Source organism: Tarenaya hassleriana, unplaced genomic scaffold (assembly GCF_000463585.1).
Source record: "Tarenaya hassleriana unplaced genomic scaffold, ASM46358v1 Cleome745, whole genome shotgun sequence".
Lineage (NCBI taxonomy): Eukaryota > Viridiplantae > Streptophyta > Magnoliopsida > Brassicales > Cleomaceae > Tarenaya > Tarenaya hassleriana.
In genome coordinates, this window is record NW_010969990.1 from 1 (window position 1) to 16,019 (window position 16,019).

The 16,019-nt window shown below is 37.7% G+C and overlaps 4 protein-coding genes and 1 non-coding gene across 7 annotated transcripts; 2 read left to right on the forward strand and 3 right to left on the reverse strand.

Moving 5' to 3' along the window:
* Positions 1-2,541: 2,541 nt before the first annotated feature.
* On the forward strand, positions 2,542-3,082 carry LOC109116167. Its single transcript, XM_019201103.1, has one exon. It carries the CDS (start codon positions 2,587-2,589, stop codon positions 2,725-2,727), a length of 141 nt encoding a protein of 46 aa, XP_019056648.1. The 5' UTR covers positions 2,542-2,586; the 3' UTR covers positions 2,728-3,082.
* Positions 3,083-5,002: 1,920 nt separating this feature from the next.
* On the reverse strand, positions 5,003-7,790 carry LOC104801756 (NAC domain-containing protein 8-like). The gene is made up of 6 exons (XM_010525098.2): positions 7,478-7,790; positions 7,058-7,199; positions 6,675-6,861; positions 6,105-6,586; positions 5,502-5,981; positions 5,003-5,396 (listed from the first exon to the last, which is right to left on the reverse strand). Exons 1-6 carry the CDS (start codon positions 7,483-7,485, stop codon positions 5,340-5,342), a joined length of 1,356 nt encoding a protein of 451 aa, XP_010523400.1. The 5' UTR covers positions 7,486-7,790; the 3' UTR covers positions 5,003-5,339.
* A 400-nt stretch (positions 7,791-8,190) lies between these two features.
* On the reverse strand, positions 8,191-12,188 carry LOC104801757. Of its 2 annotated transcripts, none has more exons than XM_010525101.1 (14): positions 11,831-12,188; positions 11,286-11,376; positions 11,081-11,165; positions 10,825-10,882; positions 10,659-10,728; positions 10,360-10,429; positions 9,978-10,023; positions 9,639-9,891; positions 9,339-9,547; positions 9,157-9,231; positions 9,002-9,062; positions 8,779-8,859; positions 8,587-8,666; positions 8,191-8,487 (listed from the first exon to the last, which is right to left on the reverse strand). In XM_010525101.1, exons 1-14 carry the CDS (start codon positions 11,965-11,967, stop codon positions 8,409-8,411), a joined length of 1,395 nt encoding a protein of 464 aa, XP_010523403.1. In that variant the 5' UTR covers positions 11,968-12,188; the 3' UTR covers positions 8,191-8,408. The 2 variants fall into 2 exon arrangements, with proteins under 2 accessions (XP_010523403.1, XP_010523402.1); XM_010525100.1 differs by lacking the exon at positions 10,825-10,882 and adding an exon at positions 10,883-10,952.
* Positions 12,189-12,567: 379 nt separating this feature from the next.
* TRNAI-AAU lies at positions 12,568-12,641 on the forward strand. The gene has a single exon. It is a non-coding gene; the product is annotated as a tRNA-Ile (tRNA).
* Positions 12,642-12,928: 287 nt separating this feature from the next.
* LOC104801758 (transcription factor bHLH30-like) lies at positions 12,929-15,812 on the reverse strand. Of its 2 annotated transcripts, none has more exons than XM_010525102.2 (3): positions 15,081-15,812; positions 13,785-14,278; positions 12,929-13,212 (listed from the first exon to the last, which is right to left on the reverse strand). In XM_010525102.2, the coding sequence occupies exons 1-3, from the start codon at positions 15,639-15,641 to the stop codon at positions 13,182-13,184; spliced, it is 1,086 nt and encodes a 361-aa protein (XP_010523404.1). In that variant the 5' UTR covers positions 15,642-15,812; the 3' UTR covers positions 12,929-13,181. The 2 variants fall into 2 exon arrangements, with proteins under 2 accessions (XP_010523404.1, XP_010523405.1); XM_010525103.2 differs by having other exon boundaries at positions 12,930-13,204; positions 15,081-15,811.
* Positions 15,813-16,019: the final 207 nt, after the last annotated feature.

Below are 16,019 nucleotides of genomic sequence, written 5' to 3' on the forward strand. Positions count from 1 at the left end.
AACCACTTGAAACCTAGTTTCAGACATCGTAGTTTCGAAACACAGGTTTCACGTTACAAGAACCAAAAAAAAAATGCTCGAGTGAGGCTTTGTTGACATGAAACCCTAAAACTGCAGATATACGATGATGACGTGGAAATAGTAAATCTGTAAACAAACATCACGAGGGGAGGGGGGAAAAGCTGTTTGTAAAAAGCACGACAAAGATGGAAGAAGGAAGTGTGACGGGCCAACTCAACATAAGTCAGAACTTTTTTTTTTTAACAATAGGAGTGATTAAGGTAACACCATAATTATAATTTACCCAATAAATATCACTATAATTATATTTAAACGTCTTCTTTTAGGAGACCGAAGCTAAAAAGGGCATTTGTGAATCACGAGAGCCTCACGTGCGGCTCCACTCTCCATGCTCGCCATGACCAATGACAAACCCTAGCTGTAATTGATTATTTAATGGTATACTTGCAAAACAAAATCGTGTAATTGTGCTGTAAATTAATGCTACTCTAATGATTTTTTTTATTAACAGTTAATGTAAACAAGGCAAGGGGAAAACATAATTTAAAATCTTAATTTGCTTTTTTTTGCAAAGTGTAACATGTCGCGTTTGGGCGCTTGAATTAAATATTTCTTTTCTATAACTAATCTAAAACGAGAAACTGAATAAATTAAGCCTCGGTACCAAAGATTATGATTGGAGATTCATGTTCCTTTAGGATTATGCCACCTAATTAACGTCCAAACCTCCCCTAATCTCCTACCAATCTCGGCATAATGCAATTTCATACTCTCTCACAAATCATATAAAATTAAATGACGTTAGATATCTACATTAATAATTCCAAATCATGAACATATATATATGTAAATAAATCTTAAAATGTATTTTAACCCCAAAACAAAACAAAATTCCAAAATAGCATCGTCCCGAATTCTTCTAGATTATATATGATCACTTAACCATGTTATTGTGCCGATCCAGCCATAGTTATTACAAATCTTACGTAAATATTTTTTCGGGCTGTTTCATTTTGTCATATCGTGCTTATTTTCTCATTACATATATATATATTGGTTTTATTTCCAATTAGAGCCAAACAAGAGACTAAGTAATACATGGATATTAGAGAATAATCGAAGGCCACGCAATCAGCATAAGAAAGTAGGATATCGTTTGTCGAAATAATGGCCGACCCATTTCGCTGTCTGGATTCATTCCGAGACCCATCGGCTGGCTTTGGTTGACGCTGCAATGCGTGTCGGAGAGTGATTTTGTTTCTTGGTGGATTTCCGATTCGATCTTCCATCTTCTTCCTCTTGATTGCTTCTTGATACCGGTTGATACATACATATATATGTATACATATATAATTTGTAATGTACTTGGCTACTTGCAATATTAAATGAACTATTGAACTGAAATGTACTGTACTTGACATCTCATGTACATAAATATAGCTACCAATTGCGGTTACTTTTTTATATTTGCGAATAAAACATTTTTATTATTCCGTTGAGAAATATATAAGATGGAATTAATTTTCTAAATAGAAATGTGTGAGAATATACAGAACTCGACAGCTCCGTTTTTGTTTATCCAAAATCGAATAACATGGATTCAACACATCCTCAATACTAAAAACAACACTGTATAGACATCAAAAATAGCGACAAATATTAGCATTGTAACAAAAAAAAAAACGACAAAACTTCGTAACACAAAAAAAAATTAAATAATAGCGGCGAAACGTTTTCATTACTATATCATCGTTATTACAAATTGGAGGATGAAATATGATAATTTTATAACATTCTGTTGTCTTTGACTTTTTTTTTTTTGGCCGTGTAAAAAATTTGTTGCAATGCTTCTATAACCCATCATGTTCATTTGAAAATCTTTTTTTTTTTTTTTGTTCTAATGCATTTGAAAACTTTTATCCTTTCTACAACCATCTGATTGCATTGAGACCAGATAGTGTAAATCGAACTAGGGTTACAAATCTTACGACGGCCCATTTACTAAACCAAAGCGAAAACGAAATTGAAGTCGGCACTGTTTGGTAAAACCACTCGAGGGTTTGATAGAATGGATGAAGAGCCGTACATATCTGACACAAAGAGAGTTGGTAATGGAGTAGATCCGCAAGCAAAAGCAACATAGAACCCACGACTCTTTTATTTCACGTTTCACAAACTTTGACGAGCATGTGATTGAAAATTATATCTACTAGGCAAACCGCCCTTAGGGCAAAGATTCCTCTCTCTCTCTCTCTCTCTCTCTCTCTCTCTCTCTCTCTCTCTCTCTCTACATACATACATACATACATACATACATACATACATACATACATATATGTCCATGTGGGGTCCACACAATAGGGTATAGGGGGTCACAGTGTCCCCTGGGTTAGGGAACAGTGCCCTCTCTCCCTCGGACCCACCCGTCGGACCTTTCCTAGACCGGTCCGGTATGATCCTTCCCCTATATATAATTCCTCCTATTCATCCAAAGCCATTTACTATACCCCTCTCTCTCTCTCTCTCTCTCTCGTTTTTTCTTCAATTCCGAAATTATCGGAAATAATGAAGGTGAACGGTTCGGGCGTTGGTGGGTCGAAGAGGAAATTATGGAGCCGTGGAGTGGGAGGAGTCATAAGAGAGCAAAGGTCGAAGCTTTATATCATAAGAAGGTGCGTGGTGATGCTTCTTTGTTGGCATGACTAAATCTTCATCATCATCATCATCATCATGTCATCACAATCTCTTGGAGCTTTTGTGATCGACGATCCAGAAATATGCGATATGCCATATGCCGGGGTTTTTTCTTCCTTGACGCAAGCATAATCAAGACTAACCATTATATAAGTTTTTTTAAAAATTTTATTTTGCCTAACTATGTACAAGAGAAGATGGCGTCGGTATATCGGTTCTACGTAGCAACAATGTATAAGTTTTGTAGTTTTTATTTTTACTTTTACCTCGAGGAAGGTTTTTGGTTAGATGTAAATTAGTAATTGATTCACTATTTTCCATCCATAATTTGTCTAATATTAAAGGTTGATCGTGATTTTTTTAAATCCCTACGGGAATCTGTATTTCTTTGCTCGGATACTGAGTACGGATAGACTTGTGGTAACAAGCGGATAGCAAAGTAAAATTTATTTACCCTTTTACCGAAGAAACTAAACAAGTGTGGGATGATGAGCCCATAGGCTTTTTTGAAGTTGTGCAAATCACGTTGTTTCAACAAAGTCAAATAAAAATGTCTCCCGTTTCGAGTTTAAAAACAACAATCACCCAAATATTCAATGATTATAAAAATCTTCAGAAAGAGCTCCTCACTTGTAGTGGTCAAAAGACTCAAAACGCCGTCAGTGGGTCCGTCAACAATCATAATGGTGATCGTGTCCTAGGGCGACACGTGTACGGTGGATGTCGACTGTATCTTAATAATGAAAGCATCTTGTGGTGCCACGTGTCACACGGGTTCTCAGTTGATTTGAGACGTCCCCTCATATAACTTTCACATTATAAAATTAATGATAATTTTTAAAAATTGATTAAACTGTTCGTATGTATCTACTTTTTTTATTTTCTATTTCAAAAGAATTTTAAAGTTAAAGTATATTCGAGTTGGAACAATCAGTAATTTTTTGGAATGGATGCGAATGAATATGTTGATCGGTAATGATTGTTTCAACGTTCCGTAACAGCTCTCGTGCATTATATTATTAATGTCTCAATAATATTTATTATTATTATTTTTCTAAATTTGCTCTAACCAGCCACGTAGGAAACTTGGGTTTGCAATAGGTCAAAGACTGGGCTTTTACCAAGTCCACGTGCAAGCTCTAATTTCTTGGGCCCCGACCTCTTCCATGGAAAACCCTAGCCCTTTTTTTAGGGGTAAAATTCTTAAAAAATCCTTATATTTTCAAAAATATATACAAATAAATTTTTAATTTAAAAAACTGTGATTCAATAATATATCACTAAATAAAATATTGACCATATAAATTATTACTCTAATAAATTTTTGACGGATTTGACCACAATTTTAGACAATACGTAAATCCACATATTGACGAATAGGTGATGTCAACTGATATGTCATTTTTTAAATTAAAATTGTTGATGTGTATAAATTGATATCAACAATCCGTTAATACGTGGATTTTCGATTGTCTGATATTATAGTCAAACCGGTTAAGGTTTATTAGAGTAACAATTTACATGTTCGAGCTTTTATTCAACGATATATTACAAGTTTGGGGATTGAATGACAGTTAAAAATTTATTTGTATATATTTTTGAAAATCTAAAGTTTTTAAGGGTTGTAGTGTTGTACACTTTTTTTTATTTATCAAACAAAAAAGGAAGAAAAGAAATCAACTGCAGCTTATTTTTTTTTATATAAATTCAATGGTAGGCCTTTCACTTATTTTTTTTTTATATAAATTCATTAGAGAATATATTTTCAAGGAAATGAAATAAAAATGATGTTAAATTTTATTTTTATGATTAGAAAATATTAATTATTTTTTGTTTTAACTTGTATTACTTTTATAGATTGTGACGTGCACTTATTGGCTATTAATTTTTGTTTTGTTCATTTTAGGTCTTTTGTCATCGTTCTCATTATATTGGGTGGTTACAAGGGTGATAATTTGTGATCCAGAACCCTAACATATGATATATGCTGACAATATTTGATTTAAATCAATATCCAGGGATTTGTGCAATAGTTAAAATTGAAACTAATATACCAAGTGCAAAACCAAAACAATTTAGGAGTTGAATGAATAAAGTTATTGTTTTTTAAGAATTCAAAAACAAAAAAAAAATTGAAAATCAAGATTTTGTAAATTTAGTTTTCTTAAAAGTTTGGAAAAATACTTCAGTGAAAAAATAAACTAAACCAAAAACTCAATTTTCTTGAATTTATAAATATTATAAAAACCAAAAAACTAAAAAACAAAAGTTAAAAACTAAAACCAAAGGCTCAAAATAAAAACTGTTAATAGAATCAAAATGTAGACATACATGATCTAAGTGGAAAACATGTGATAAATCCTGTCTTTGCATGAACATTACACACATGCTTGCTATGACAGAAGCTGAAACTCAGGGACATGTGTCAGTAAAGTTCACAGGCAAAAATTCAGATGCAGCAAGAAACATGCTCCGACAGAACAGAAGCTGCTGAGTTTCAATGAGCCAAAGCAATGCCCAATCTTGTCAGCAGAGATTGGTTTTGGCCGTACAACCATGCAGCAACATTACATTGTTTATGGACAAAACATGATCAAAATGTTCCTGAGCTTCCGGAGGTTTCATTACTCGATTGTCTTTCCGCCACCCCAAGCGAGAAAGCTTTCCTGAGATCCAAATTCCTGTACAGAGAACCAAAAGTAAAAAAGTTCACTGGATGATTCGAAGAAACCCTTTATTTTCTTACACGGTTCTAACATCTAGAACAGAGAAAAGGGTATTGTCACCAGTTGGCTGAGGCGGAAATCGGGTGGGGTATCGAGCTCTATGTTAGAAGGATCAAGATCGATGTTCTGACACTCCTCAAGATCTCTTTTGAAGTCATCTGGTCCTAACTGAGCATAATCGGAGAGACGGGGTTTATTCTTCGCACCTTCATCCTCTCTCTTAGGTGATGGTTGGCTTTGCAGAAGATCATCACAAAGAGACAATGCTTCCACAAGCTGCTGTGAGTCCAGGATATACTGAGAACCGCTATCCCACCATTTCGGATATTCCTCCTCCTCACCGTCTTTATCTTTCAATTCCTTCTCATTACCATCTCCCATTTGATATTCTTGATGTTCAGGCTCAGGCTCATCCTCAGGACAGGGTTCATTATCATCTCTCATTTGATACACTCGATTTGCGGGTTCAGGCTCATCCTCAGGACCGAGTCTTTTACAATTAGGTTGAACCTCATTATCCGTGTAACCTGACTCAGCAGTCTTAGGGAAGTACATCAGAGAAAAACAACAAGATGTCAGTTGGCTATTCAGAGAGAAATGTATGAAAACTTGAGTTACTTTGCATGATTATTATGCAAAAACAGTGCAAGAAAACTTTTTTACCCGAACAAGAGGAATCGGGTGACCAGTTACAGACTTATCCACTAAGTGAACATCAGAGCAATGTCGGGGTTCAGGAGGAGTCACCGCATTTGGAGAGACAGTGTCTGCTTTTGTTGGAGTCATCGCAAAGATTTCCTTAGGTACTTCTTCTTGTTCTGCTGCTTTACCGACTTGCTGCTGCTGCTGTTGGTAGAATATCTTTGAAACGACATATTCACGTTCCTTCTCATCCTCCTCTGTCCCCAAGTGGTATTGATGCATGACCCAATTAGTTTTCCCGGATTTTCCTCCATAGAGAACCATAATTTTCTTACAGCCTCTCTGAACACCATCCAGTATCACAGGCTTAGTTCTTCCAGTCTTATGCCACCGCACATCACCAAAATCGTCATCATGAATCTTCCTCCTCTTTCGAGTTCCCGTGCTATAGGCTTTGATCGATCTATGGAAGAAGTGAGACACCGATCCATCTTGCTTGACACCTAAATGTTTAAATTGAGTGAGAATTTTTTTTGTCGTGAAAATTCCTCTATTCATCGGAATCCCTGGAGGAAAAACCGCATCACCCACCTGGTAAATTCTTAGGATGTGTGTAACAAATCCCATCGTCTTCATCAACAGTTGGAATGAACTCATCGATAAACGGATGGGAGCTTAGACCGGATAAACCAACCTTTGCTTGCAAATGCCATATGATCTCCTGATCCGATGGATCAAATTTCACACCTCTAGGCAATCCTGGCCAATCATCAACGACCTGGAAATTCATCATAAAACTTTAACGTTCAAACGCAAAGTTACAAAACTAGACAAATACCTAAGAACCTCATCCACAAGATTTCCCTTTTACTTGTACCCAATAATCCAAGTAAGAAACACCCACCTAGAGTTATAGACACAGCTAAGAAACAATAAGTTGTAACCAAAAAGGAAAGAAAGAGGCAGAGTCATACATCAGTGTTGTCTATAACGTGATCGCAGTTTGGGCAATGTCTTGAAGGATTGCTTTTCCCAGCAAAGTTTTGTGGGTTGTAAGAAGAAGATGCACTCTTTATCTTTGTTGCAATTCGGTAGCCATCCATCAACCATGATGGCCTGCATTCGACACGCATGGATCAAAGACAATTCCGGAAATTTAGACAAAAGGCCAAATTCCAGAAACATTTTTGAGCAACCCAGTTCGAGTTAGCCTTCTCAATCGCGAAAACTAAGATAATCCAACTCCATGCTTAACAAAAAAACAAAAAAGTCTTCACCTTTTGTCGGCAGTTATCGATTACATCCGTCACGAATCGTACTTATATTCAAGATTCCACTACAAGATTCTATGCCCAATTCCTAATTCAAAGCAAGATAGAAGAAAAGAAGCTTACCCCGCCATGAGGGGTCGACGAAGAAAGATCAGAGAGAAGCAGCGGAATCGGAAACCCTAGCCAACTCCCTCAACGACGGTAAGAAAGATCAAAAGTGGATCTTTTTTCAATGGGTTTTCAACCTTTTCTCGACATTCCAATGGGAGTTTAAAATTCGAAAACCGGATTGACACTGTTGCTCATGTACGGAAAACAGATTTGTAGAGGAAAAACAAAGGTTATGAACATAAATGCCTGTCTGGGAAGTGGAAGAAAAAGCAGAGTTAGAGAGAGAAACCCAAAGGCGCCAGTTTCAGTCTTTGGACTGAGAGAGCAATTCTTGGCTGACTCAGTTACATACGGCGACTTGCGTTGACTTCAATCTTAAAGTTGGTCATCGAGATCAACGGCTAAGAACGCTCCTCTGGTCCAAGATGTGTTTTTTCATATATAATTATATAAAGATGCTAAACAATAGAAAAAAATAATGATAAGATACATCAATGCTATTTAACGGCCAGGGAATGGACAATCGATGAGATGGTTAGAACTTGAAATATATATATATTTTTTTTAAAAAGCATATTAGCGTTAGTACCTCCCTCCCATGTTCCTCCAATGACAAATCTATCTGTTAAGACAACACATATACTGTATGTATATGTCCCAATGACATTAGTAATATGTTGTCTTTGTCAAACTTGACACCTGTCTCTCGACCATGTTACAAGGGGGAAAAAAAGAAACTGTTCCATGAAATTTAGGAGCGTTTACAATATACACGTATACATATATGTATAAACACGGAAGCAGAAATGGAAAACGAATCATATTTTCCATTTACGGGGAGAAGCCAAAGCGCTTGCTTCGTGACAAAAAACATTACAAACAAGCAACAATGAGAGTGAGAGTGTGTACCCTTTGGAAGGAAAAAAAACTGTTGATTTTTTTTTTACACATCAAAGACAGGCATTCGCTCCTCGATCATGACTCTGCAGATTGGGCATTTCTTGCATTTCTCGCAGCACGTGCTGAAATAGGCATCCCGAGTTTGATCAAGATTAGAAGAGGCGGTCAACAGAAATGATAGAGAGTTTATGTGTAGTTTGAATGCTAACTTAGTGTTTTACCTGCATAGGACATGATGTCTACACGGAAGTAGAACCATGTTGATGGGATCTTCAAAGCAAACTCTACACAGAATCTTCTCCTGGAAAAGGGTTTTCCCCAGAATCAGCCAGTTTCAATTGGGTATATATACACACACAAACCGAGAAGAAACCCGAGAAAAAACGTGACGAATTGAAAGTGCGGTTCTTTACGTTTTGAAGCCTTTCATACTCCTGCTGGCTATAATTGGTGATTTCTGTTTGTTCACTGAGTGCTGCCTGTAGCCTCCATATCTGGTGGGGGATCAAATGTAGAGATTTGTTAATTTCCATGTTTCACTAATACTTTTCCGGTTATACGCTGTAGTTGTTAGGTGTTCACTAGGTGGGTGGGTGCCTCAGGACATGAAAAGAGTCGGAATACTTCTGTTCTTACCTCTTCAACGAGGTCTGATTTCGGCATTTTCTTCACCACATCAGGAGAGAACGTGTTATACCTGAAAATTTTGTAAGACCAAAAGAAAATATGCCATAAGATAAAGGCATCTTATTATTACCTAACCATCGAGGTCATAGATGAGATCATATTACCCCGTAGATTGGCCAGAATAGAGTCTAGCCTGCTCCTCCCGACTTCCTTCGTCAATTGACCACCAACCCAATAGCCTGTCAAATGTAAGAAAGGGAACAGATGAATTAGGATTTGTCGATTTTCAAAAGATGGGTCAATCCATCAGGTCGCTTAGCGGCAGCTCAAGCAGAAAAGTTTGTACCTTGCGCCATGGTGAAAGAAACCTAAGAATTCACGAGCTGAGGATGTTGCAGCAAAGTATCTTCCATACGAACCATTTCCATTCTGTAACAGTAGGACTAATTTCTCAACCAATTTATATGTCGCGAATAACATCCCAGCTCCTTGAAGCAGGAAAAGAGGTATAAAAAGAATTAAATTCGGCAAGCTTCTTGCAGCAGAAGGTGTTCCCTGTCATAAGACAGAAAAAGAACCTCAGATGAAAATGACTGAAGAAAAAGCCGAGGTTTAAAAGCAGTGTATCTCTTTATTTAGAATGTACCTCTAAGCGCATGAAAAGAAGGATCTGGAAAGTAATGAACGGAATTTTCATAACGTGCCCACCGATATCTTGGAGACTGCACATTCTGTTGTTTTGCTGATTGTCTTCATCATTGTTTACAACTAGACCTCTGTTCCAGTCGAGATATCTCACAATCATTGAAGATGTGCTAGGTTCCGGTACATGTGAATACCTATGAATTGATGGATTGCTCCACTTTGTACAGACAAGAAAAGCAAATGACTCTGCTATTCTGTAGGACGAGAGAAAAAGGACCGTTCAAATGGTGAAGACAGATTTTTGGGAGGCAGATGAAAATCTCAAAGAGAGGAAACGTACCCAAAGTTTATAAATAAGTCCCACCATCCCAATGCAGCTACATCACCTACGATCAATTAGAGATATCAGAGATTCAGATAGAAAAGAAACAGAAGACCTGGAAAACATCACTTCAGTTGCTGCAAGGTTGGGAGACAAGCAACGGTGCAGTATAGGTTCTTTTCAAGCGAGATACTATAGGAATGCAACTCAAAGACAGCGATCACTATGAAACAAGAGATAAAAGAATGTGTGCACATAAAATCTATATAGATCTATCCTGTCTCTGGGCATGGCAATCTAGTAACCGGAATCACTACAGTCTATAAGCAGCCTTGAAGGTTGAAGGTGGAAATTACAGAGCATGGAATAGAACATTTACTCGGCAATCAGTAAAACGTACCACATAGCTTCAGAAGAGTGAAAGTTGTGGCAGCAATGAAGAAAACCATAGATATTGAAACCCAAAAGTGCTACAACATAAAGACAATATGTCAGAACTAATTTGCAGAAGTGAGAAAATAAGAATGAAGAACAAGCCAAACCAAAAATTCCTGTACCCAACATGAACTCCGCAAAAAAAAATTAAAAAAAATCTACAGATGATATGCCTCTTGCAAAGGACATATTCCTACGTTCTTCAACTTTGTAGTTTGAAATATGTAAAGAAATTCCGTCACGTGTATAGAATGAAAGACTTACAGGAAGCGTCTCCCATATGGCTTCATCACTCATTGTTTCCTCATCTCCAGGCATGAGTGTCCTGCACATTCTGCACAGAAAATCAACTCGTCATTGAACACAGAAATGAACAGGTAAAACATGTTATTGAACGTCACAATGAAAACCCAATTAGAATGTACAGCACTTTGAACCAATGATTAGGCAGAACGAGTAAGCATGCCCAACGGCTTTGGAGTAAGTACCTGACATTATCAATCAAAATTGCTACCTCAAATGCAAGCAAGGGAAGGAAGACAATCTTCAAGTCTACAACTGTAACAGAGGTAGGACCAGAATTGAATAAGTAATACATATAACCAAGAGATCCTGACTTATGACATGAAGAATTTGAAAACTAATAGCATCTGGACATGATTTCCAAGGAAGCTAATAGAATATACCATATTTATCTTCAAGATGAACACAAAGAAGAAGCTCAAAAGCAACAAGCAATGGCGTTGCCATGACCGCATGAAAAGGGGCCCACTGCCACAAGAACAGAGTCAACGAACATCAGGTTGTATTTTCTCAACAGATTAGTATCGTCATAACCAACTGAAGAAAGTTATAACGACAAAACAAGAAAGAATCCGAAAACAGACATACATGCCGATCATGAGGCATTGATGGAGCAGGCAGGGAAAATCTACCGCGTGCAATCACAGCATGAAATAGCCACAAGGGTGCAAATACAATCCTGCCGAAAGAAAGTATGATTGGAATCTCAAACAGAACGCAGTTGAATTGGACAATTACATCTCTGTCTTGCGCGTAAAGTCGATCAGCTTCTATTACAGATTCGTCAGACCAAACAGGGATTCAAGCTAAACTAATAGAGACCAGCCCAGTTCCGCAAACTCAAAGCCCGTTCCATCAAAACCTTAAAGTCTGACTCTTTCCCCATAATTTCTTTTGCATGACTTCAGTTTTCCCGTATTTGTACATGAAGCTGAAAAACCCATAATTCGAACCTTTGTCCAAATAAATCTAAAGCTTGTAATTCAAGATATATTCCTTATTATCAACAAACCTATGCTACAAATACAGAAATTCAACGTAGTTCCAGACTAGCTCGATTAATTCGCAGGGATTCACAATTTTCCGAGAAACCAAAAGAAGCCGTCAAAAACGGAAAAGGTAAAAAAACTGACCACCATGAATGGGTGACGACATGATCGAGCTTCAGAACGAGAAGAAGGGTGAAGGAGAAAAGCAAAACATGCGCCGCCGCAGCTTGCACCGACTTCCACACTCTCCTCCAGCTCATCACTCTTCTCTGCACCAACATTTTCGCCCTAAACGACTGTACACAAAACCCTAATCCCCGAAATCAGATCCTTATTTACAGCTTCTCAATCAAGATCCGATCATCAATTCCACGAAATTCTCTGGGGAAAACGAAGATTTTAGACGGAAATTTCAAAGGGAAAACAACATGGAAAGACGAGAAAAGGAGATAATTCTCCAAAGAAAGAGACGCTTTCGTTTTTTTTTTTGGCTGAAAGCGGAGCTTCCACGCCAAAGCAAAAGTCCAGATTTTTAATAGTATTGACCAAATTACCCTTCAGGCATTAACCATAGTTGTGGAGGGGAGGATAATTTGGTAAATGTAACAAATGGGATAAAGGTGCAGTGGCTTCTATTAGATATTTTAATATCTTTGGACTTCGGGCGAATGTAACGTTAATCAAGAATGGCATATTTGTATTATGTAATTATGGAGCAAACTAACTGAATTTAATGGAAACAAATGTCGCCACTTAATCAAGTTAATTATTTGAGTTATTAATGAAAACACTACGGATCGGATTATTTGTAATCGCCAGCCAGTATTATAACTAACAAAACATATATAAGATATTTGATAAAAAAATGAAAATAAATAAAAGGCCTATTAGCTCAGTTGGTTAGAGCGTCGCGCTAATAACGCGAAGGTCGCAGGTTCGAAACCTGCATGGGCCAACCTAATTTTTTTTGTTTCCAAAATACAACCCTAAAATCAACTAATGCAGGAATTTTTATTTATTATATCATTAGAGAAGGTGAATCAACCTGATATTCCTTCCAAGAAGTTTATACGATCGAGTTGATGCAATGCAGTGCAGAGTATATATATGAGAGTTAGATACAACAATGCAGGGAAGAAAACCCTAAGCGGATGATTAATCTAAATAAATTAATAAATTTGCGCATGAACAATTTTAGATTTTTATTTTACGTATACAGTTTTAGTTTCAATTTACACACACACACACACACACACATATATATATATATATATAGTGGGCCAGAAAGAGTATACGAGAGCTAGACGTGACATATACATAACTCGAAGGACTTTGAGTTTGAGATGGTCGTCGTCACATTGAGTGGGCAGTTAACAAACAAACAAGAAAAGATGCAGACCGTACGTACCATAAACCGGAAAAATATAATAATTGGAGCCTATAGTTTCTTCCATGCAAGCAAAGACCAACGACCTTTACGTATGTTCCTTCTCATTCAATTCAACCCACGGCCATCAACTTCGATCCTCGCAATAATTGAAAAGAACAACGGTTAAGATTAATTTCAGTCTTGTTATATGTATGATTTTCGAAAATATATTTTTGAATGGTTTTGTACGTATACAAGGTTTCTCTTCACACGAAAAGGATCCCCTCCCTCACATAATATATATATATATACACACACGTATAGACGGAAATACACAAGGCAGAAGAGTCAGAGACTCATCAGAGTACCAAACCAGAATCCCAAACTCGTCTTTTGTATTCTTCCATCTCCACCCAATTCAAATGTAACGTAATCACAACACCACACCATCATTAGTACCTTCCATTCATTTTCCTTTCCAAATACAATATATATATATATATATATATAAACCCAAAGCAAAAGCCAATACAAAACACCGTAATGGAAGAAAAAAAATATAACCCCGATCGAGTCTGGTATAAGATGTAGAACCAATCCCCGACTCATATATAAACCCTAACATTTATATAATAACGCAACTTACATTCTTAACAACACCAGTGATTAAGTGGGAAAACAAAACATGGAGTAATCAAAAGTAGCTATTACCAAAGAAACTGAAACTACCTTTGTTGTTGTTGTTGCTGCTGCGGTTCCACGATGGTAATACCGTTGTTACTACTCATCCTCTGCCTCTTTGCATTGCCCGAAGCCGACGATTCTTCCACCGAGCTCTTATCCATTACCGCCCTCAAAGCCTCTTGTATCGATCCAATACAATACATTTGTTCATCTCCAATGTTCGATTCTTCTCCGGTGACGAGCAAAACGTTCTTGACTCGGCATCCGACCGTTGTGATCTCGGCCTTGAGTGTTTTCAGACGCAATGCTTTTAGGGTTTTGATTAGGTCGGGCAAGAGATCGGACCTGTCGTCGCAACAGATGGACGCTTTTATCACGAACTTGCCGTCTTGTTGCTCTTCTACTGCTTCCTCCGAGACATCTACCGTTATCTCGTCGGTTTCTGTCGGAACAGGGTTTGTCTCTGCGATCTGCGAGGTTTGTCGTTTGAGTTCCTTTACGTGTTGTATCACCTCCGCTAAGAGCGAAGCTTTGTCCGTCTGGAAGAAAAATATTAACCATTTGTTACGTCATATACTCGTATTTATAAACTAATGAAAAAAAATGTGAAAAGAAAACTAGAGAGGAAAAAAAAATACGTGTAACATTAACCTATATATACATATATACACGCGTTTCGAAGAACATGTTGTTAAACATGATATTCATTCTGGGAAACGGTTTGACAAGACATTCTTGAGTTAAAGAAATTGTTTTTGTCGGTTTGGAAAGGTTTATAGATACATGTGAATGAGTATATATATATATATAAAGTTTTTTCATTATGATGATTAATTTTGGTCCGGCGACGGGGATTTCAAGGAAGCATTTTTCGGCTGCGTTGGTGTTTCTCTTTATCACATCATAAGCAGGCGGACATCGACGTTCCGTATTCTCAATTATATAAAAAATCTCCACTTTATCTGACTGATTTCACCTCGGAAATTTAACAAACTACTCGGAATATATATCGAACCAAAAACCCCAACTGGGTTTGGTTTTTTCCGCACAAAAGCCTCGCATGATTAGTTTCTTTATGAACAAAAAACGAAACAGACGTGATATAGTAGTTTTCGTGTCCGAAATTACTAGGTTTACACAATTCGGCTCTACGAGATCTATCCCTAGATTTACATATGCAATCTTATTTACCACTCCTCACCCGTAAAAGTTATTTAATTATCGGAACCTCATTAGGGTTATATATATCATTAGAGGAAGAGGAAGAGGAAGAGGAGTAAGAGGAACCGTCTAAATAAACTGTGAACAAAAATTAAAATAAGAAATCAAACACGAACTTACTTTGGTGGTGTTTGGTAATATGCTACGAAGCTTGGCGAGATGATTGTTGATTCTCTCTCTGCGTCGCCTCTCAGCTTCACTGTGGCTCTTCGACGCAGCCAAAGCCTTCGCGTCCATGATCTCTTGCGCCGTCATCTTCCCGAGCTCCGCTTGCAACCCGAACGGATGACCCGTCCCGGCTTGAACCACCGGACCCAAAGCCTCCGACAAGATCCGAAGATGCTCGTGCTGATGATGGTGTGCTGACGTGGCACCAAACCCCTCGTACCCAAATCTTGATCTGTTGAAGAAGTTGCCGTAGAAAGACGCCGGAGGAGACGGGAGGAGAAACGGGTCGGATTCCCGGGTAGGGTTGAAGGGTTGGATCGGAGGAGGCCAAGGGACGACCGGGGAGACATGATCTTGTGGGAAGATACTCATGAATCCGGCATTATTACTAGTTCCGAAGATGTCGGAACTGGTGGGTTGTTGTTGTTGGGAAAGGAGGAGGTTGTTTTGGTAATTTTGTATGTTGTTCATGGCTCTGGAACAATCGCCTTCTTCTTCCTTCTTTGCACACATCTCTCTCTCTCTCTCGCTATGAAAAAGTCACCATCTTTGAACTCTCCTCCCACACGCGCATTTACATATATATAGATGCATGTGTGTATGTATGTATGTATGTATGACTGTGAGTGAGTGAATGTATAAAGAGGGAGAAAATGCTTGTAAAAAAAGGTTGGTAAAGAAGGTAGGAGAAGAGGCAAAAGTTGGAGTTAAAAAGAGACAAAACCTTGCTTTCATATGTTTATACACACACACATATATGGGTTTGTATGCGTGTGTGTATTTCTGTATCTATAGCCCGTAGGATATATGGCATTGCAACTTGTGCTTATGGTGGAATTTTTGGGAGGCAAAAAAGGTAATGGGTTTGAGATTCTTTAAATTATCTCTCTT